The sequence below is a fragment of the Nematolebias whitei genome, chromosome 22 (assembly GCF_014905685.2).
Source record: "Nematolebias whitei isolate Nwh7 chromosome 22, NemWhi1, whole genome shotgun sequence".
In the NCBI taxonomy this organism is placed as follows: domain Eukaryota; kingdom Metazoa; phylum Chordata; class Actinopteri; order Cyprinodontiformes; family Rivulidae; genus Nematolebias; species Nematolebias whitei.
In genome coordinates, this window is record NC_056519.1 from 29,891,277 (window position 1) to 29,915,209 (window position 23,933).

The window sequence follows — 23,933 nt, forward strand, 5'->3', positions numbered from 1 at the left end:
AGTCTGAGCTCCGTACTTATTTGACACCCCCTCCACGGAGTCAGACTGTTCCCTCAACCCACACTTAAGCTCCAAGCCAGTCCCGATCTTCATCAGCTGCATCCACCTTTAAGACATCTTCTTCATAATTCAAATCGACCAGTTCCTCGTGATGCGGTGTTGGATCTTCAGTGTCGCTAGGCCCAAGGCTTCGGGCCTCCTCGTCAGCAGCATCCCAATAATCCACAATCGTCAGCTCGCCAGAGTCGACCTCACGTGAGTCGCCCACTTGAGATGTCGGATCCCCGAGGTGATGTGCATCCTTAGACGAAAGTGGGGCCTTGCTGGAGACGGGCCGTGAGGATGTTGCCTCCACACTCATGGAAGACTCAACAGGAGAGACGGGTTCATATATGGGTCGTCCGTCGTCTGAATAGACCCATGCATATGTCTCTGGCACTTGCTGTGGTCGTTCTTGCGTCGATTTTTCGGGGGCACTTACTGGCCCGTCACGATGAGTTGGATCCAGAAACGTTCCATCTGGGTTGATCAGGCTTGGTGGATGGGAATCTTCAGGGCTGGTAGGATCATACCGAGCAACGCTCGTGGAGATGGTCGGGCTAGGTGGGCCAATTTCAGTGCTCACGAAGTGATCAAGATAGGTCTCCAATTGGTACAGCTCTGGGCACTCCAGGGTGAGAAGGGGTGGTGTAGGAGATGCTGCCCTTACCTCCATAGGCTCGGTTTCAGGTTGAGCCCGTGCAGGTGGCAGGTCAGATGAAGCAACGACTAGGGTCTCATGTTGAGTCGTCACCCTCAGGGTTGGTGCCAGGTGGACGTTGGGTGGATTGGTATTCTGCTCTCGAATTGCTGTCATTGCGGGAGTCGGAACCAGCGGTGGAGTGGCTCCTAGGTCAGCCCCTAAGGAGGCTGGTATTGCCAGGGGCAGAAGCTCTGGTGATTCCTGCGTAACCCTGAAGGATGGGCCCTGGACCAGGGGCAGCCCTGTGTACAGATGGATCGCCACAAACCTGGTGACGTTGTGGAGGTGCTCCCACAACTTGGCTACCACCGGGTAGTATGAGGCTTGTGGCGGGATGGCACCCCTGGGATGATAGGGCACCAAATTCAGAGCCGAGGTCCAGATGACTTTACAGGTGCGTTCTGTTTCCATGCACACCGCTGCGGATACTTGCGGCAGACTATGAGGCTCGTCTGAGACAAGAATTCCATTCACCGCGGTTCTGTTCACCAAGCCAGAATGACAGCACTGGCACCACCAAGACGAACCGACAGCCCAGAGATATTTGGCTTCTGTCAATTCTTTTTGACAGAAACAGCAGGTTACTTCATGCTCCTGAAATGACAAAAGGGGATAAAACAAGATCTAACACTACAACACAATTACTCCAATACTATAATTTTTTTTTCATATTATTTATTTTTTTATTTTATTATTTTTATTTCTCTCTTTTTTTTAACGTTTCTCTCCGGGTTTCATCGCTTTTCAGGGGTCCTCAACCGTTACTGGACCTATACAGGCCGTCAGCCAACGTCAAGGACCACATCGAGCAATGTTACCCAGAGTTAAACAGACATTAGATTAATAATTAATAATAGCATTAGCAGGGGGGTATTTAAGCAATGTTGGTCATAATGATCATGGGTAGATTTGAGGATTTAATCTATGGAGATTCCGTGGCCTCCACTTCCCTCCGGTGCAGTAGGAGCAGGTTCGGGTCTAGTTTTGAAGATTGCAGCATAAGTCATCATCCACACTACGATGGGTACTGTGGTGCAGAGACCAGTCCAGTATAGCACAGAACAGATTCCCCAGGCCAGACCCCATCCAATTAGGATGACTATCTTCAGGGTACATCTTTGTCTATTTTGGGGTCGCAAGGATAGGGTCTGGTATAGTAGGTGTGCCAGCACGGTGATGGTTATAGCTCCGTCCATCACCGCCAACACGATTCTTCCAGCTGTGCTCCCACAGTTTGTGATGGGTATAGACAGAGGGGTGAGTGTGGCTACACACTCCAGGGTCACTACGATGGAATCTGCTAACAGCCAAGACGAAATCACTACTCTCTGCCGGAGTGTAGTCTGGACCATTCCCAAGACATAGGTAACAAATAAGTGTGGCATAATTTCAGCCCTCTTTAGGATAACATGGGTCACGATCATCTTGGCATAGGCCTGGAAGGCCACGGGGAATCGCATCAGTCGCTCCCTACCCCATTTGCCTGTGTGGCAGTAGCACATCCATGCAATCAGTATTAAAAAATATTCTATCGTGCTCCCCCTGAACTGAAATGGGCATCTCGGCCAAGAGGTCTGCGTGGGGCCCGTAGTGCTATCTGAATCTGCATAAAATGTACTCACATCAGTTGGAACACTGGTTGTTGGGCAATCCATGATGTTCTTGACTCCGATGATCCTTTGAGTTCTGCTCTCTGCTGCTCCGGGGCGGATGTGAGACTGTTTCCGTACTCTCTTGGTCTTAAGCCGAGCCAGCACCCGGTTCTGGTGGGAGTGGCTTGTAGTTCCTCCCACATGGGCGGCACATGGCCTTGATGCCTTCTTGTAGGACCACACGCCCTAATAAGGCAACAGCTATCTCTCCAACTAAGCTTGCCAAATAAGGCCAGATCTGAAGGAAAAGATCAACTGTCCATCCCTCAACAGTTCTTCCGCCTTCCTTGATCACTTCACCTACTTCATGCACTACTTCCGTGACTTTACGGCCTACTGTGTAACTAACAGTTTCATATCAAGCACAGTCATGTTCTTCCTCATCCTTGCCACATTTTTTCCAACTTTCTTCTGGATACTGACATGTGAGATTAGAGTAGATTTTATTTGGGCCTACCCAATCGTAGCCATGCAACTCATCACCAAAACGTAGGCGTCGTCTCAGTGCATGCCCTTCGGCCAGAGCAATCATAGAATCGGAGACAAAGGGGATGATCACTCCTTGAATACTTTTTCTAGTCTTCAGCTTATACCCTAATATGACGTTAGTGCAACTGGTGCCGTCAGGTACAGATCTTCTCCATTTTCCGTCACCATACTTTTTCCATACTACCTCAGCTGCATGAGTAGAGTACTCGTCATTGTAATGACTCCGGCAGTAAGACTCCCATCCGGGTAACTCGTAACAAGGCCTGCGGGCCAAGCTAATTGTACACACGTCTTTTCTCTCATTACAAACCATCTGCCATGGTCTTGGACTAACATACCTGTCGGGACGATACAAAACACTTGACCATATATCCTGCTCTTTGGAGTAAACTGTAGCTAAGAATTGATACCTGATCCAATAATTATCGGATTGTCTCAAACAAGGAAGCACCCATTCTCTTTTTTCTTCTTTTTGAAATCCTCACCAAGTACGAGAGTCATCTCTATGGTGATACTTGTGCCAAGCTTGGAGCAATATTTTGATAGTCTTTTCTCTCCTTAGTTCCGTGCAGTCATAGCGCCAAGTGGACATGACTGCTACTTCTGTTTCCCACAGTCTACATCTAGGTGACGCCCCACTACTCTCCCACACTGAGTTATTAAGGCTAAGAAAAATACGTTCAGCTACACATTCATCAATTTTGTTAAAATCACCTTTTGGTGCATTAAACAACTCGTTTGGTTTGGGCAGCCTCTGCACATACATGTCCGAGTAATATGGCCCTACTAGGCCTATTTAAGACCTGGTATACCCCTCCACAAAGTCACCTTCGAAGTGGGGCAAGCCAGGGGCCACCCATACCCAGGGAAACGTCATGTTCAGCCAACCTTCGTGCCAAGCATTAATCGGATGAAATATGGCTGCCCAGCTCCAGTAAAAATATATCTTTGATTCGCTACTGGGGTTATTGGTAAATAATTCTGAGATTTACACTCACCATATAGGTTCCAATAGCAGATTGGGAGCTTCTTTAATTTGTTTTCCTTACAATAGCCCATTTCTATGACCCCTTTTTCCCCATGTTTTTTTATCACTATGTTTGCCTTCCATTTTTTCCGTGCGGGAGGTGTCATGTCCGTTTTGAGTTTCTTCTTGTGTCTTACGTTGTGAATTGTTTTAATTCCAGTGTGGTTCTGATACGTTCCAGTGTGATTTCTTTGGATGAGTGGGGGTATCTTGTCACAGTCTAGATGGATGTTGCCCCAGAACTCCCAACGTGAGAGGATTGCCCGACAGCTTTCGTCTTTTGGCGGCGCGGGATAGATCACTTCTTTATCCCAGTGGCCTTGGTGGGCCAATCCTGGCAGTGGTCGGCAGGCCCGATCACATTGCCATTCAGGTGGTTCTTTGTCAGTGTGAATCCAATTACATCTTGTTGTTCTTTTAACTTGTTTCTTTAATTCTGCTATCCACACTACAACTCCATCCTGTAGGACTAACAAGTCGGTGATGGTCCATGCTATTCCGGTCAGATTCTCAGCTTCAATAGCTGCTAGCCATTCAGGTGTGAGATTCAGCTTCTTCCTCCAGGTTCGATAGCCCGCTCGTTTCACTTGATTCCAAGTCAAAGTTTGATTTTGGATGGTCTCATTTCGGTTCCATGGCATAAAGATGTTCTTCCGAGTAATATCCCTGCAGGTCATGTTTGTATATTTGGATCTCCCGTGGGAGACTGTTACATGTGTGAGGCTCCATGGTCTAATACCAGCTTGATACAAAATAACCAACAGCATTACAAAGGCTATTAACACTACGAGTCCCCGCATCAGGGTACGTAGACAAGCCGCTTTATCCTTAATCGTAATCCTTGGACAGTCCTTAGGTTGGTTGGGGGTCGCTTCATCATCTGAATCTTCGTTGTTTGAATCATCGCTGTATGTGTCTAGTTTTTAGTGGAATCATTTTGGAGAAGGGCTTATATCGTTCCTAGCTCTTGCCCTTCTCTCGGCGCGTCTATTGACTGTGGTCACTCGCCCCTGAAGGAGTTTCAGATATATTGGGGAGGGGTGTGGCAATCCAGGTTGCAACCCTTTCCACACCCATCTCCACTGCATCACCAACCAGTTTTTGGGTTCAGGTTCAGGTCCACTTTTTCTCCCTCTTTGTCTAAAAATGGCTGCCAACTCTCTTTCTTTCCTCCATGGTGCGAGAAAGGTAATCGCTGAATAACAGTCCATATCTTCCTCGCCTTCTTCGGCTAATACTTCTATTTGGGTTATAAGTGGCTGACCTTTGTACAACACCTGTACCCTGTATCCTAATCTTACTCTTGAACTTATTGTCCGATTGTAGGGGGTTATTATTCGATCCCCTACCATTCTAAGGGGCAGGCGCTGATTTTCTAATATATACCGCTCCGCTTTACATACCTTTTTGTGTATGGCTTTCAACATCGGTGGGCTTGTGGTCCAGATTACCATTTCTCCTACTGAAATTTCGAAGAACTGACATTGGTACGACTCCTTATAGTTGGGTTCCCACCTGAGTTTGATTCTTAGTCCTGATATAGTCAAATATACCACATTGAATATCCATGGGGACTCTGGTGGGCAAGAGCAAATAGGGGTTCTGTAACGGGGGAGCCTTGCCAGGTCCCGGTCATATTTCCCTTGAGGTTCATCCAGGCGAGGCTTCCTGATGTACTGGGTATTTTCATAGAAATAGTCCTTGGAGGGTTTTTGCCATACAGAAAAATCTTGTTGTGGACTGTCGAGCCATGTTATCTCATTCACCGTTATTATTGCTGGTATTTTTGGGCCTTCTCGATTATATTGAATTAACACGTTGTCTTCAGCGATGCCTATTGTCTTCTTTTGTATAATGTCTTCCTTTTTCACGGGTTTTCTAGCGCGAGCAGGCATGACCTCATCGGATTATCTTCTACCTTGCAGATCACAAACCTGAGTGGTTCTTGCTCTTCTTCCTCTGGGGCTCTGTCTTCTTCTCTTGTCACCCGTCCTTTATAGAGCTCCACACAGAGGGGTGATGTGTGTGGCATGAGTGGTCTTAATCCTCTCCACACCCACTTCCATTGGTGGACACTCCACGCAACGGGCTCCAACTGGAGACCTTCTAGCCCACCAAACATGGTGCCAAGCGGGCTTTCTCCTCTGCGGAAACGATTTATCGACTCCTGCTCATGTTGTTCAGCAAACTTGCGTATTTTTGCTTCATACTGTCTGTACGGCGGGCCCAACTCCATGTGTTGGGTTACCATGCTGACCAGTGGGTGACCCCTGTAGGACACCACTGCCTTGTATGCCGCTCTCACGGGGTATTGGTTCCCGTAGTCGGCAGGCGTCCGAACTTGGCTGTACAGCATTCCTAGGGGTAGCTTAGTATTTTCGACTACCACTTGATCCTTGTCACATTCCCTTTGATAGATCCTCGTTCTCAGGGATGGGCTCGTTGTCCAAATTATCAGGTCTCCCACCGAGATTTCACAATATTCCGTCTGGTGAGGCTCTCCGTAGTTGGGGCCCCACTTGATCTTGACCTGCCATCCCAACACTTGTAGATAAATGACATTAAATATCCATGGTGTCCCCATTGGGCTGGGGTTGTAGGGTAACCCCACTGATCGCTTATTAACATGAAAGCAACAATCTTCGGAGCCGTCTTGGAGAGGTCTGGTGTGCGGAAGGTTCTTACACTCGAGCTGTAGTAATTCTTTGTTTTATTTGTATAAATTGAGAAGTATTTTCTGGGTCGATCTAATTTTACCCGCTGTTTTCTAACAATCAAGGCTGGTTCATAAGGCCCAGTTCTGGCTCTTTGAAACAACGTGTTCCATACGTACTCACGGGGCTGTTCCTTCCTTCTCGGGGGGAGGTCCAGCTCACTAGGCCAGATGTCCGGTGAAGACCTTAACGTGGTCTCATCCCATGTCCAATTTTTTTCAATGATTTCAGGGAATTTTATGTTATCTCTTCCTCCCCAAATGGGGCTAGGGCATCTTACAATACCTATTAGCGTTTGTCTTTCTAACCTTCTGCGATGAGATCCATTGATGAGTCTATCGCCCCTTGGGTTGCTTTTCACGCGTTCATTTTCTTGTCTGTGAGTTTCCATCTCCTCGGGAACGTCTTGCTGGCCCAGGCTTTCAGCACACTTCGTCTTTTGTCTGTTTTACTCAGTTTAGGCTTTTCAGCGTCGTTCTTACTGTCTTCGATCGGCTGGATTGTTGCCCCAACGGAGTACACTCCCCTATATGGTGCAACGATCATCTGCACGGAAACTCTAACCCTCTGGGTGGAGTTTGGCCTTATGGGAGTGTCTACCTGTTGTGCAGCCGTTCCGGGTATCTGCAGCATTCCTTTCCTCTCCCAGGCTTCCGGGGTCACTAGATACTCAGCTGTTTTTTGCTTGGGTCTAGCCCCGTGTATAGCCCATGCATCCAGGCTTGTGGTGTGGTAATACAAATTTGTGTGCCTGGTCCCTGCCTCTCGGGGAACCTCTGGCAGGTCGATTAAGGGGAGATCTTGGTTTAAGATTACCTCCGCTACCAGTTGAGCCCACGTAGTCAGCTCCCAGGGGCCCTTCCAGCCGCCTTTTTGAGCTTCTTCGTTCACTTCATCGGGTAGCTGGTTTCCTTCACCTTCGTCTGCCCCTGGCAGATCCCTGAACACCCTGAAGACCAGTGGAAACTGATTAGTGCTGAGAGGTGCGTTTCTCGCTCTTCCCATTGAGGGATTATAGGGCCAGGCTTGCTGTACTGATTGTTCGAGCAAGTCCTGAGGGTTCCAACTTTTCCCTTTCTTTTTAGCCTCTTCCCCCTCGTTGGGTTTAACTATCCCTGGATATAATGGTGGGGCCGAGGGTGTAGCATTCGGCCACCGATCATAATGCTGCATCCATGTGGTTTCTTTTGGGGCCTCAGATTGTCTTTCATCTAACTGGTTTTTAAAGGACTTGAGGGGGTCATAGTATCTTCTTACTTGTCAACCCATTGCCCTTTCTGAGTGCAACAGCTGACCATTTTGCATTTCTTCTTGGCAGTTCCCGCAGTATCTTACAACGGTTCCATTCCATTCACAAGTACAGTCTCTTGGGCCTTTGTCATTCAGATCCCATTGAGTTATTATAATCATCCGAGGCAAGACAGAAATTCTGCACGTCCCACAAATAAATGCATCCATTACTTTTACTGGTTTTACTTGGAAATCTCGGACATGTTGCTTACTTGCTTTAGGTTTGAGGGGTTTCATTTTCCCTGGTCCTTCCCAGAGAAGGGGTAGACCGCTTGGGTCCAGGCAGATCACGCAGTTGTTTTCCACCTTGTTCCATCTGAAGGCTTCATCTTCTGTCGACAGGTATCCTTTTTTAGCATATTCCAATGTTTTCAGAGCCCTACCTGCCCAAAGCTCTAAAGTTGTTCTTCTTAGGATAACTCCCCCACATATAGTGGCCATTCTAATAAAGGGGAGTGCGATACTTGGTTCTTTGGCCATACTCCGGTTTCTGGTTTTAACTTAGCTAGGAATTGGTTTCAGTTGCTCTATTCCTTGGATCCCTTTCTTTTCTAACTCGACTGTGTTTTTGTCTAACAGTCTCTTTATTCTGTCTGTGGTGTTGTATTTTGGCCTTACTGCCACTCCTGACGGGTGATCCTGTGCTCTGACCCACACCTTCTGCCCCACCTTGAATGTGGTTTCAGGGTCTGGTTGTTTCTCCTTATCATCGGGGCCCCGCCCAGTTTCCTGCGTGGTAAACTGTCGTTGGTTAAGCTCCTCTGAAGGGGAGGGTCTACCATCTCGACGCCTGTCATTCAAGGTCTGTCCTATTTCCACAGCTTTAGTACTCCATTCTTTGGTATTAGCATTTTTAGCTATCCAATTTTTGACTAAACTTATGGCTCTTTCGGCCACCCCGTTGGCCTGAGGTGTGTAGGGAGGTGAATACACACGCATTACCCCAAAAGTCTGACACCAGTGATCCACTTGTGCATTGCGAAAATGCGTTCCATTATCGGTTCTCAGTTCCTTTGGAACACCTAGTGACCCACAGACTTGCTCCAACATGCTAACGACACTGTTGCCATTAGCTTTTCTTGCTGGCTTTACTACCACATACCCTGACATTGAGTCTGCTAGCAAAAGAAGGTATTTCTCTCCCTTCTTGCCCATGACTCCCATAGGCCCAGCTACATCCATGCACACTGAGCCCCAGGGTAAGGTGCTTTTGATAGTTTGTCCACCCACTCGGTGCCCTGGCAGTCCTACATTGTATTGACCACATACTTCGCAGTCCTGTAGCACCTTGCGGACTTCTTTTAAAGGGACCCAGAGCTCCTGACTCTCCAACTCCTTACGTGTAGGTTGTACGCCCGCATGACCTAGGCCTTCATGCACGCCTCGTACAACCTCTACCACGTACTCTTCTGGGACCCTCCGACCTTCAGAGGTTCTGTCCCACTTCTCGATCCCGACAAAAACTATTTTTCTCTGCTGGACATAACGATCGACTTCTTCGTTACCCTGCCAGTATTTTCTTTCTCTAGTGTGGGACTTTTGGTGCTCTACCTCTAGCTGCAGATTTAGCCTGAGTTCAGCTATTTTCTTTCACAAGTCTTGGTGAGCCACCATTTTTCCCTCTGCACTTTCAAATCCATTTTCTTCCCATATGGATAAGTTCTCATTTAAAGCTTGTGCACAGTAATGACTGTCAGTCACTACTTTTGCTCTTTTCACTTTTTTGTTTGTCAGTTCTAGCAGTCCTTCGAGTACTGCCGTAACTTCTCCTGTTTGCGCACTTCCTGGCACTCTCCCCCTCCTACGGCAGCACTCGTTCCCCTGATATTTGAGGATAAATCCCCAATGTGCCACCTGATCAGATCCCTTCTTGGATCCGTCCGTGTAGAGAGTCCAATCATGCATTTGTTGTTGTTCAGGTGTCTCTTTTGTCATTCTTTTACTTGCCGGCTGTGCCGGTCCTATCTCTAGGTCCGGGTCTAACAAAATGTCTTCCCATCCACCCCATCTTGTGTTGGTAGCTTTGGTACTCTCAATTGTTCCTTTTCTGAGATATTTGTGCACTTGGCTTTGTGTTATGACTTTAATAGGCTGTCCTTGAGCCAGATCTTTCAGCGTTCCCCAGTATCTAGCAAGTACTGCTAATTCTTTTTCTTCCTGAGGAAATTTTTTCTCAACTGAGGTTAACGTATAACTCCAGAGAGTAACTAAACCTCCATTGTCATTTTTAACTGATATCATGGCATCGTCCCCCTCGCAGCTAACTTCAGCTACGAGTTTTGTCATAAGGCTTCTTGGTTCTAAGCGTACCACTTCCTTTATTTTTGTTCTCAGTTCTTCCAAGTCATTTTGGTTTTCGGCGGTCCAAATCCAAGCGTTTTTACCTTTCTGTTCGTTTTCTACTTCCCTTTTCTTCAGGCAAGCATACAAGAGTTTGACATATTTCTGATAGTTTGGGACATGATCCCTCACATAGTTGCATAAACCTAAGATTTTTTGCAGTTCGTTTTCGGACTTGGGGGGGTGAATTTGTTCGAGTTTCTCTCTGTAGCCTTCTGAGAGTCCCAGATCGGCTGTCACTTGAAACCCTAGATAGTTTACTCTAAACTGTCCAAACTGACATTTCTTCAGATTCAATTTCAACCCTGCTTCTGTGACTCGCTGAACCACCTTCGCCAATCTTTCTAGATGTTCTTCTTCTGTGTCATCTGCGATAAACACATCATCGATGTAAACTGTGGCACCTAAGTCTTTAAGCACATCCATTACGGCTGATTGAAACACATTTGGAGAATTTTTGTATCCCTGTGGCAATCGCTGCCAAACATAGCTTCTCCCGTGATGGGTGAAAGCTGTTTTCCCTTGTGATTGCTTAGCCAGTCTGAGTGAGAAGAACCCATTTGCCAAATCGATGCAGGATTTGTACTTTTTCACTTGCAGAGTTTTTAAAGTTCCTTGTGGGTTGATTAGGCTAGCTCGGTTGGCCACTGTTCGTCTGTTAAGTGCTTTGAAATTGATTACTGGTCGCCATCCTCCTCCAGCAGACTCAGGTTTCTTTACTGCTTGGATGGGGCTGTTAGTAATAGGATTTGCTTCTTCTCTAATATTCCTAAAGCACTTAATTCTCTTACGATTTTGTTCATTTCTTCAACTGCACCTGGATTGAGGGGATATTGTCGCACAGGTGGATGTACTCCTCCTTCGATTATATGCACAAATCTTGGACCCAAATCCCCGCAGTCATTTTTAAATTTGGCCGCTGAGGCTGACTCAATGATTTGTTTTAACTTCCCTTTCCCGGCCGGGGAGAAGTCGCTCTCATTTAGTTTTTGCTCTGTTACTTCGGGGATATTTACAGGTTTATACCACTCTTCGATTTCCTTTTCTCCATGTGTTGGCCCTATTTTTACTAATCTGGATTTGAGCATATTCAGCAATCTATTCAGGGCCCTTCGGTCTCTTTTTGGCTCTGCTAGTTCTTTCAAATCTGTTACTGTCATGAGGTTATAAGGTCCTTTTACCCATACAATTCCTCTCCATAAGCCAAAAGGCATTTTTTCTACGGTTCCATTAGCCAATTGGACCGTGAGGTGTCCTATTGTTTTTAGGTCTCTGCGGGTCATTGACACCTCTGCACCAGTGTCTATCAGGTAAGGTTCTCCACCTAGTTCAGTGTAGATTTCATCCCCATCCCAATAGGCATTCTCTAGTGTGACCCGCAACCTTTCGGCCATCATTTAGCTGGCCCTCCACTCCCCTTCATGCGGGACTCTTGGAGGGCCTTCTTTTCTTCTGGGGTGAGCTTTGCATACTCTTCTGGTGGTATATATTTACCCCACTTCTGGGGTGTTTGATTTGCAGCTGGAGCTTGAAATTTTCTCGGTTGCTGATTTCTGTACGGTGGCTCTTGCGGCCTCGGGGGCCGCTCCATGTACTATGGTTGCTGGGGGGCTCTTTCAGCTACCTTCAGTTGTTTTGGGCTCTGTTTTGCCCCACTTTTCTTTCGCTCATCCCAGAACTGTTGTTCTAGGTCGTACGACTTCACCACCTGATCTATTTGGGCGACGGTGGTTTCATGTTTGGGCATTTTAGCAAATGTGATCTCTCCTCTTCTCCCTTTTGTTACGCTTCTTAGGGCTTTAACGTATCTGTTAGGGGGAATTATTTGTTTAAGTTGATACCAGACTAGTGTGAGGCGTTGCCCCTGATCCATACGCGCTCTTGCCCGTTGAATCTGAGAGTCCTCATCGTCCATGTCTTCCAGGACTAATTTCTCATATTGACTTTGAGCCGACTCCCCTTTACTCACTGGGTTGGTAGTGACATTACCCGGCCACAGCTTTTTTGCTGCTTCACACACAGTGGAGCTAACAACCATGGGCCACACATCTTTGATGTATTCCTTAGTGGTCTCTTGGGATCTTTTTTCTCTCACTAAGGTTTTCAGCTTTTTGTACTCACGATAACTGTCAGTGTCTGAGCCGGAGGCTTGGCTTTGTTCCGCCCATCTCGGTTCAGGGGTTGATTGAAGTACATGCTATGATGGATTTGCCTCGGCCGTGCATGTGTCGTCTTCTTCATCGGCCGATATTTCATCTCGCAATTTCTTTTCTGTTTCTTGGGCATATTTGTAGGCAGTCTTTTTCATTCTTCTCAGCATCACATCATGCACTATTCCCAAGTAAGCTGTTCTAAACTTACTGGTTAGGGGTTTGTGGGCTGCTAAGGTGGGGTACGAAGGCATCATTAAAATGTTGGCCCACTCTGCCAACGTAGCTTTTACAGTCAGTTCCACTATTTCCTCTGACCTGTCTGCCCATACTGGTGGAATGTCATAATGATCTTGGCCAGCTTCAGGGATGTAGGTTCGGCGCCCATCGCTCGCCTGCACCGGACCCCAACTCAAGTCTCTGGCCAACCTTTCCGACACCCTGTGTACATCCAGTATTTCTATCCCCTTCTTCTGTCCTTTCCTTTGCCCTATTCTCAATGGTTTGATTGGACCATCATATTGGCCTGCTATTGATCCTAGGCTGGCACTGCCTTCATCATCTGTGTCCTCCTGACTCAGATCAACGTCAGGTTCTCCCTGCGAGCTCTCTTCGTCACTTTCCTCGCTCTCTCCATTTAATGGTTGTATTTTTGCTAGTGTTTTACACCTTGATTGTCCCTCTTGTGAATCTGTGCCACTTCTGCGTCGTCTCGTGGCTGAACTTTTCAGATCTTTTTCTGAGGGTGAGGTCAAAGGCGTTTTCGACCCCTGAGAATTAATCCTTAACGGGTCTTCACTTTTCTTGGCCCCCTGTGATGTTGATGATTTCTCTGCATCCTCTTTCCCTAACTTTAGGGGTTCTTTAGTTGGTTTTTCCTCTAGTTTCGTCATTGAGGCTACGACCCTTGATTTTCGATCCTCATCTAACCGAGTTGGAGTCACAATAATCAATTCTTTCAATGCCGCCGCCGCAGGCATCTCTTTTGCCAACCACATAGCTGAACGAATTGCCACACGCTCAGCTATTTCCCACTGCAGGTGATGGGACCGCAGCCCATCGACACTCATCACCAGCCGCCTAAAACCCTGAGTTATGGCTCTGGATACTCCTCTTTCGATGGCTCCTAACATCTCTCTCATATATCCTTCATCGCTGGTCGCCTCCTCATAGCTTATAATCGGGACGTATTATGGCATAATGTGGAAGGTCAGCACCACTAGTTAGGCTCACTTTTGGCTTCAAGTCTTCCATACACTGTTTTAAAAGAGTTATTTCTTGTTAATACTCGCTTCCCGCTAATTTCTTTAAAGTTTTCCTAAATGCTGAGTTATGAATTTTATACTTGTGATCAGTGAATACCAACAGCCCGTCGGCATCTACCATCCAAGGGCTTCCTTTCAGCCTACCTACTCGGACCCCATTCTGGAATGGTACGATTTGTGTTTCCTCGGGTAAAGGTTTAAGGGTTTCAGCCAGAGGGAATTTTGGCATGTTTATTGGTATTGGTTTAATTTTCTCTTTCAGCCTCGCTCTGGGCTCCTTTTCATCTTTTCGCTCAGATTTTGGTTCAAGTTTTAGTTCCCCATGTTTTTCTTTGGATATTCTCTTCCTGGGAGTTTCCTTAGACATTCCTGAGGAACCCTCCCCGGGGTTCTCCTTCTTGTCTCTTTGATCATTATTTAGCTCTGACTTTACTTGCATCTTTGCTTTTTCTAAGGGCTCCACTTTCAACCCTTTTCCACTCATCCAGTACTGATTTAATTTCTCTTCTAGAGCTTGGGCAATGGCATTCAGCTGTTGATAATTTTTCTCTTTTTCTGCTTCATCGTCAGAGGACCAGTCATTGTTATTTTTTCCGGCTGTGGCTCCTGATCTTAGGTGCTCAGCGTCTGAGTCTAAGTCTGGGTCATGAGTCCCAGTCTCCCTGTATTGGCTATTACTTAAGGAAAAGCCTCCATATGGGAGGTTCACAAAGAGGGGTTCACATGGGAGGCCGGAGCAAATGCTCCTGGTCTGGGTCTAACAGCACTCGGACCTTCTTTTTCTATCTGGGTGTTTACAAACATATAACTTTTATGTTCATCCTCTTTTCCCTCATCTAATTCGGATTCACCGTCATCTGAGACTCCTGGAGAGCCAGTTTGGGATGCCCTTTCTGATCCGACTCTTTTCTCCTGGTTCTTTCTCTGTTCATACATGGCCAGTCTCATTAACTCTTCTTTGTACTCTTGGTACTTAGGAGCTGCTTTTGTGTCGTGTTTAACTAGGTGCCACCCTAGTCCTGATGCTCTAACCACCATTTTTATTAGAGAGTCATAATCGAGGGAAGGGCTAATAATCACTGTGATTAGCTCACCCACCGGTGTCTCGACTAACTGTATCCACCATTGTAACCACTTTTTGATCTCTGGTTTGGTTTTTATTCTAGCTGGGTCTCGCATCACTATCATTTGAAGCCCATTCACTGCCTTGTTACAATGGTACATGCTCTTTTCTCCTATACATTTAATCAGGTTTTGTTGCAAGACTTCATCTTTCTCCAGATTACTTTCTTTGAATTGAAGCTGGTTTAGGTGGTCCCAGGTTTCATAACCTTTTCCATAGGGGAGGATTCCTATCCGTACTCCTAGTATTTCTTTTTCTGGCTCGGATGTCACTTCTGTCTGATTGTTTAGCGAGGGCTGGCTCTCCAGCCCCACAGTTTCGACTTCTTCACCCATTTTTCTGTTTTTGTCGTCTCGAGTTGCCTGTTCCTCAGAGCCTCCAGACTCTATTCCGTGTACTTCAGATGGGAACAGACTAGCTACTTAACTTACTACTTGGATTATGGTCAGTAACCCTTCGTAAGCCCTTCTACCCCACCCACTGCCTAGTGGATTACTACAGGGTTTTGGCTGGTGGCCTGGTCCAGCCGCTCACACTCCCTCAACTCTAGGGACTGTGTTCTCTTCTTTGGGGGGTCTTTACACTAAAAAAAACCATCCTACCGCTGCCACCATGTCTTGCTATCCGAGCAAGGTAGGCACAGGGCACGTGCCACACCCTCACCGCAGCCTCTCCTCCAACGGGTCTCAAACCTAATCCTATGGCTCAGGTCTTACCTGCAGCAGCTTCCAAGGACAGTTCTAGATTTAGGCTGTGTTGAGATGATTCACCCAGACTGTTAACTACCTTCTTCCTTGCACCACACCCAACTTTTCACCTCGTGCCTCGCCCTACCTAGCAGCCAGGGAGTGGGGACGTTCGGCAGACGAGGGAGCGCAAGTTAACGGTAGCTCATCTCCTGATTTAGCATTGCAATTGTTAACCGATCTGGCAATCTTTAGAGTCTAGGAACAAAATAAGACTCTTGGGTGTTGTTTTATAATCAAAGACTAAGAAAACTGTTTAAAACCTCCCACATACTTCTGTTGTTTCATTGAACCAAGATTTCCACTTCCAAGAACAAGAGGGTGTGTTTGAAATAAGAATCCAGAATTTTACGTTTTGCTTTGCTTTTAATCAATAATTTTTGCAGGGGAACAGCAGTATAGCACAATAAATGATTACACTGGATTACACAGAGATTACATGATGAATGATTCTCACTCCTTAAATCCTTTTTAGTTGTTAACCTTCCCTGGGTGAGGTGGATGGATAGGTTTGAAACAGGCGCTCGGTCTCCTCTCTGCCCGGCGTCGGACTTCTCTCAGTCCAGCTGGCCGCGCCCGGTTTCACTCAGGAACACAAGTACCCACACAGTTTATCTACCCTCTCCACCTGCCCCAACAGATTATTTCTCACCACAAAGTAGACCCTTCTTCAACTCTGAGCAGCCAGGTTTTTAATATAATAAATCTTTCTGTCTATCAATTCGTACACCACTGCTAAAATTTGGTAGATTTTGGTTTTAGTTAGGATCAATTCTGAGGAGCGTCCCCTTACCATACTTTCTGAATCCGGTAAACAGCAGATTTCCCGGTCCCGTGTTGTTAGGATCTGGGCCACTCCTTAATCCTTGCTGGTTCAATTTGAAGATAAAGCGTTTCAAGATGAATCCGGGCTGTTGAGTTTTGAAGAAATAGTTCCAAAAAAGAAAACTATTCTATCGGATTTCACCCAGTTCTTCTCCAGCTAAAAACCATCCAAAATTGCCCTATTAATTCACAATTCGTCCAGAGGTTACCTAGGAACTAGTCCTTGGTCCGTCATCTTTGAAGAGGATCCTTAAAACAGCCAAGATTCGACTGAAAACTCAATTTTTATAAGCCACAGACTTTGACTGACAGCCCTCGGCTGGTCACCCCATCGGCTTACCCCACCTTTTTAGGTGGGCTCTCGGTTCCATCTTCACTTGGTTCTTATGAGACTTTGCTAGTCATCCTTATGCACATTAAAATCTGGGTGTACTTAGTATACTTTTTCGCACTGTCACCCTGTGCTGTCTTACACTGATTGGCTCAGAGCTGTTTTTCAAAGGCCCTCCTTGCATAATCTCAGGTACTTTCCAGAATCTTCACGAAGCTTCTGGTATCTTCCATTTAACATTCATCATGAATCAGCTTAAACACAGGTTACATTGTAAAATCATAAATTACCTTCTTTAATCACAAAGTTTATAATTTCACTTGATCATCCACTTTATTTATTGATTTTTCATAAACACATTTCATCTGAAGCTGATCTTTTCGCTCTGCCTTCCCTTCTGCTCTTTTCTGCATGTGTGTACATGTGTCAAGTGAGTCTGCGTGTTTTCACACTTGTGTTTATGTGAGAGTGTAAGAGGAGCCTCAGAAGGGCCTGTGTGCGCGTGTGTTTGTGTGTTTCTCCAAGTAGACCTGCATGTGTGTGCGTGTGTGTGCTGTGAGGCCTTCAAACCATGACTTAGCAGATCAACACACATAATAACATGTTCTGACGTTCTCTCTCATAAAATTAGTCTGAGCTCTGTACTTATTTGACAGTAGGTAAAAACATCCCTAATGCATCCATACATTTCTATGCTGATGACACAGTTGTTTATTGTCGAGCTAAAACTGTTGATAAGGCTTTTCAGCTTTTGAAATCTGCATTCAACTACATCCAGACAACAAAAAAGGTTGAATCATGTCATCTGGACTTCGTTTTTTTGTTAAAAAGAAACGTTTCGCCCCTCGTCCAAGAGGCTTCGTCAGTCTGAGGCCTAGCCATCTGGTATTACCCAGAAGCCACCCTGACTCTTGTGTTTCAAGCCTGCCTCAGATACCCCTGAGGTCTGGCCTTTTCACTAATGGTTTCAAATTAGATTTGTTCTGCCTCAAACTTGTCCTAAATGCCGACAAAACCAAAGGGATGCTTTTTACAAATAGGAAGTTGGTCCCAGCAGTTCTTCCTCCGATTTTATCCTCAAATGGTGTCCCGATTGAGTTTGTTGATTCCTATAAATATTTGGGTATCTTGGTCGACTCGCATCTCTCTTTTAAGCTTCAAGTGGAAAACTTGGTAAAGAAACTAAAAGTTAAAACTGGGTTTCTTTTTCAGAAACAGATCCCGTCTAACCCTGAATGCTAGGAAACGCCTCGTATCTGTGACTTTCCTTCCCTCCATTGATTACTGTGACATTATTTACATGAACGCTCCTATACGATCCCTGCAGATGTTGGATGCTGTCTATCATGGTGCACTATGATTCATAACTGGCTGTGATTATCATACCCACCACTGCACCCTGTATTCATTGGTTAACTGGACATCATTAACTCCACACAGACTCTCCCACTGGTACATTTTCATCTTTAAATCACTTCTTGGTCTGCTGCCTTCATACATCTCCTCCTACATGTCTCTGCGTGAGTGTATCAACGGTGTGCGCTCTCAGGACATTATTACCTGCAGTGTTCCCTCAATGAGGACTGAACTAGGCAAGAGGGCCTTCTCCTACTCTGCTCCTGTTTCCTGGAATACCTTACAAAAACAATTGAAGCTCTCGACCTTGACCTCTCTAAGTGGCTTTAAGAATCTGTTGGACTCCTGGCAGGGACCAATACAGACATGTTCCTGTTTTTAGTTTTCTACATTCGCCTTAGAATCTAGCTGTTTTTTTGTTACCTTTTTCTTTTAGCAATCCTATTTGTTTAAAAAAAAAAAAAAACTAGAGTATGACTTTTTATAACTGTCTATTGTTGTCGCTGTTGTCCATTGTTGTCATCATTCTTTGTTGAAATCAGGTCTCTCTTGTAAATGAGTCTTCGAGGCTCATTGGGATTTACCTGTCTAAATAAAGGTTGAATGAAAAAAAAATTAACATTATTTATCTGAGTAGCAGACTTCTTTGAGTTTAGCTCCATTGCAGAACTCTCACTCTTAATGGTGAAGTAAAGTTCATTAAAAGTTCATTAGCAGGATTTATACCTACCTGCCCGCCCGCTCGCCCACCTGCTCGCCCTTTCATCTTTAATGGCACACTGTTGCTCCAGAGCTGGACGTAAACAGATTGTAGCTCTGCTGCGGTTATTTTGCTGGAGAATCACCTGAAACACACACACAGCATGTATTTCTAAACCGTATTTAATAGACATTTACCGGCGCATGTTATTTTATGCACGACTCTGTATAGCAATTAGGATTTGCTTACTATCACTTATCTTCTAAACATTTACAACACTCTCCTGTTCTTCTCCAGAGCATTTTGGTTGGTTGCCCGCAGATTTTTCTGGGTTTATTCTTTTTGACGTTTGACAAAAAGCCACAGACTGAACATAATGTTCCACAAAGCTACGAGATCCTCCATTTTGGTTGTGTATCTTTTCAGGGTCTTCTTCTTCTAATATGTTTAGTGGTGGCTAGTAAATAGCTTAATGGAGCACTACCACCACCAGCTGGTAAGGCGAGTTGGATTCTGGACGCCGCCTACAGAACCGGTCCTGAAGTGCTTATAGAAATGCAACATGTACCGAGCTGAACTGAGCTGAGCCGTCACTGTGGAAAAGGGGCTTTAGTTTCTGCTCCTTCATTCCATAGTCCCTGTTTTTCCATGCTTTTATTCATGCCTTCATGTTTTTGTTTATCCTGTGTCATGCTCTGCTGCAGCCACTCTTCACCATGCCTACTCCGTTCCTCCACAGCAATCAACCCTGATTCCATGCACCTGTTCGGCTCACTACTTAGGCTCCATGTTCACAGTCTTTTAGTACCTTGTGTTTGTAGATGTACAGCGTCCATGCCATTGCTTTGCCTGTCTCTCCTGGTTTTACCCCATGCTAGGGGTTGAACGACTACATAATTTTTAAAGTCGACCGTAACATGATAAAAGTTGAGTTGACGTCAACTAGTCTATGACGTCATAGGAACTCAATCTGGGGTTATATATTTAGACCTGCCATAGAGGAGGTCACAAACAATACCACTCCTCCAGCTCTTGCTCCAACTGTCAAGTAGGGTCACATACAATGCCTCTCTGCCTGTTCCCGTTTTCCAGAAGTTCTATGTCAACCCATCTTCCAGTCATTGAAGTGGTCACTTTAACTCTTAAAGCTTCAGTCTTGGAGAATCTCCAGCTTCTGTTTCTTAAGTCAGAGTACTTCCAGGAGGACCCCTTCCTGCTCAGAGTAGTCAGCCAGCTTCGGATTTGTGACATGCTTCTTCCCCATATTGGCCCAGAGGTTGTTTTTTTTTTTTTAAATCTAAACTTCTATCTGCCAGGATGGAACCTGTGCCACCAACATGGATTCTCTTGCCAGCCTGACTGGTTCCTGGGCTGGTGACACTTCCAACATAAATCCAGTCAGCTAGAAAACCAAGCAAGTCCAAAGAAGAGTCTGACTGATAAAACCATCTGTCAGGACTTGTGCTTTGTTAGAGTGGTCAGGGCATTCTGACATGGTTTATGAAGAAATTCTTACAGTGGCCCTGAGGTGTAAATGAACAACATTTGAAAATAAAAAAAGGAAAATACATTTCAAAAAATGAAATTACATTTGATAAAATGCAACAAAAACACAACATAAAAAAAAAACATTATTACATTTGGAAAAAAAAAAGGAATTACATTAAGCCAAAGCGGAAGTGGTGAAAAAAATGAAATTACATAAAAAAAAAAAAAAAACTGAATTACATTAAGCCAAACTGGAAGTGGCAATTTTCTTTTTTCTTTTTTACTTTATTTATTCCCCCCCCCCCCCCCACTACTTTTTTAACAACATAAAACAGAACACTGTACAGTAGGGTCATTCCTACTATTCAGTGCCTTTTGAGTCCCCATGCCATAATTTGGTATCTTTTGGTACACTCATCTCCAGGCCAGTGGTCACTCTTTCAAGGATGAAGATGTTCACATCCTGGACAGAGAGGAACGAGGAACGAGGCCATCTTTGTGAAAAGAAACCGTCCATCATTAAACAGGGGTGGAGGCCTTCGGGTTCAACTGTCCCCCTCTTACAATGCTGTGATTGCTAGTATCACTCAGCCCTCTGTGAACAGTAAACAGCCATCAGTGTGCTAATGATCCATTGTTAGGCTGATGGTCCTTCTTGAGCATGTGATCAGCTGGTTTTGGTTGTCAGCAGCAAACTGGTTGATCCACTCTAAGAAGGTGCTATTTAAGAGACTGAGCTGAAAACAGCACCTCAGACTGAGGAAGTCTCTCGGACGAGAGACGAAACGTTTCTACATTTTTTTTGTTGTTTTGCTTTGTTTTGTTTTTTGAATGTCCAGAGGACCAGATTGAACTTTTTTGGATTTTTCTACCTGGATTATTGAGCATGCATCAGGACATAATTTGGTATATTTTGTTTAAAGGTGGTCTAATATTTATTTTATTAATTTCATTTTATATGTTTGACTCAGCTGTACCATATAACACAACCATATGTACACAAGATGATTTATTTAAAATAAATAAATCAAATTTTAAATTCAACTTGGGTTTACTGCCATGTCCCCTTTCATGTTTCCTGAAATTGTTACAATTCTAAGTAATAAAAATAAAAGTATATTTTAATTTTAATAGTACTATTTATAATAGTTCTCCAATGACTTTACGATACCAAATATTTTAATGCTTTAATTATTAAAAATAAATTGAGTCTCTGAGTCAAGTGTCCACCCTGTTACTCTCAAACACCTGTCACCCCCGGTTTGGCTTAATGTAATTCCATTTTTTTAAATGTAATTATCATCAAGATCTGCTTAGTTTATTGTGCTTTTTATTTATTTATATTTGAAAATTAAATGAGTTTTGAAAAGATGTGAAGAAGCTGAAACAATGGAACAAGTCAACAATACTGTACATGCATACATTAATGAGGATTCAGTAACGTTACCAGCTTTCTCTTTCAGATGTGGACGAATGTGGGAATGACTACAATGGGGGCTGTGTCCATGAATGCATCAACATACCAGGGAACTATAGGTGCACCTGCTATGATGGATTTATGCTGGCCCATGATGGACACAACTGTTTAGGTATGTCTTGCCTTTGTGTTTGTCTAATTATAACTACAAAAACACAACATAGCTGTGTGGAGCTCCCATCTCATGTCATCTGAATGTTTTTAAAATGTGATACAAACATACTTCTTCTTCTTCTTCTTTCGACTTTTCCGTCTTCAGAGGTCGTCACAGCGAGTCATCCTCCTCCATCTCACTCTGTCCTCACTCCAACTACCGCATGTCCTCTCTAACTGCATCCATATATCTCCTCTTTGTCTTTTTCCTGGCAGCTGCATTTCTAACACCCTTCTACCAATATACCCACTGTCCCTCCTATGGAAATGACCAAACCATCTCAGTCTGACCTGTCTAACTTTAGCTCCCAGTTGTTTGTTTCATGCTGCTGTATTCTTTCATACTCATTTGCCCACACAGACTCATGTTCGTGCTGCTGCTGTTCGGCGTATTGTTTCTGTACTATTAGTGCTTAGCGTATTTTTAGTTTAACATTTTTCTTAGTTCATATTTTAGATATTATTATTGTTTTTCTTTTAAATTTTATACTTTTGTTGCATGTAGCTGGGACCCTGTGTGCATTATTTCGTTCCACCACATGTACCACATATGATGTGAATGACAAAGAAACTTTGGCTTTGAATCAGTTTTTCTGCATCATTTTTAGATCAGATGTTTCTAATGTTATTGATATTACGCAGGTGGAAGAAGGAGGTTCTAGTAACATTTTTAATGTGGGGGATAAAAGACATGTCCTAATCAAAAATAACACCAAGATTTTTAACATTAGAGCTGGAGGACAGATTAATGCCATCTAAGGAGGGAGAAAGACTGAAAAATTCATTCCTAAGGTGCTCAGGTCCAAAAACCAAAACCTCAGTCTTGTCTGTGTTCAGTAGGAGAAAATTAAGGGTCATCCAGGTTTTTATGTATTTAAGAAATGCTTGTAGTCTAAGTAGCTGATTGGATTCATTAGGTTTCATGGACAAATATAATGGGCAGCACGGTGGCGCAACTGGTACAGCTGCTGCCTCTCAGCGAGCAGGTCCTTGGTTCAAACCCCGGTCCGGGGGCCTTTCTGGGTGGAGTTTGCATGTTCTCTCCGTGCATGCGTGGGTTTTCTCCGGGTGCTCCGGTTTCCTCCCACAGACCAAAAACATGCATGTTAGACTGATTGGTAACTCTAAATTGTCCCTAGGTGTGAATGAGAGAGTGAATGGTTGTTTGTCTCTTTTGTCTCTATGTGTCCCTGTGATGGACTTGCGACCTGTCCAGGGTGTACCCTGCCCCTCGCACAGTGATTGCTGGACATGGGCACCAGCGACCCCCGTGACCCAAAATGGAATAAGCGGGTAAAGAAAATGGATGGATGGACAAATATAATTGTGTGTCATCAGCATAACAATGAAAATTTATCCCATGCTGTTTAATAACTTTACCTAATTCAATTCAATTCAATTCAATTCAAAATACTTTATTAACCCCAGAGGGAAATTAAATGTTGTTGTAACTCATCATCCTGGTTTTATTAAAGAGTTGTTATAGATGCTGATGGCTGTGGGTAGGAAGGATCTCTTGTAGCGGTCTGTCCTACGATGGATTTGAAGAAGCCTCTGACTGAAGACACTTTGTTGTTGTATGACAGTCTGTTGTTGTATGACAGTCTGATGAAGAGGATGCTGAGGGTTGTCTATAATGTTCTTCATTTTATGAAGAATCCTTCTTTGAACAATCATCTCCAAAGGTTCTAGAGGAGTCCCCAGAACTGAGCTGGCCTTCTTTATGAGCTTGTTGATCTTTTTTAAGTCACTTGCTCTGGTGCTGCTCCCCCAGCAGATGATGCCAGAAGAGATGGCGCTCTCTACAACAGACTTATAGAAGATATGCAGCATTTTGCTGCAAACGTTGAAGGACTTCAGCTTCCTCAAAAAGTACAGTCTGCTCTGTCTCTTCTTCCGGCGAGCTGATGGACAGCAGCTCCCTCCGGCTTCTCTGCAGTCTTTTATCATCAAACTGACCCGTTTTTCGAACCGGACTAAAGTTGGTCCTCCTTCCAACCGAATTCGGTGTTCAGTGACTCAGAGAGCCGGACGGGACCGTCCAAAAAAAAAAAAAAAAAAAAAA

General features: G+C 44.7%; 1 protein-coding gene across 1 annotated transcript in view; it reads left to right on the forward strand.

The window, feature by feature from the left end:
* The window catches only part of scube1 (signal peptide, CUB domain, EGF-like 1), a 491,162-nt gene that overhangs the window by 48,137 nt on the left and 419,092 nt on the right, over positions 1-23,933 (forward strand). The window contains exon 3 of the mRNA XM_037695765.1: positions 21,702-21,827. Coding sequence (XP_037551693.1) covers positions 21,702-21,827 — 126 coding nt within the window. The remainder of the gene's footprint in view (positions 1-21,701; positions 21,828-23,933) is intronic.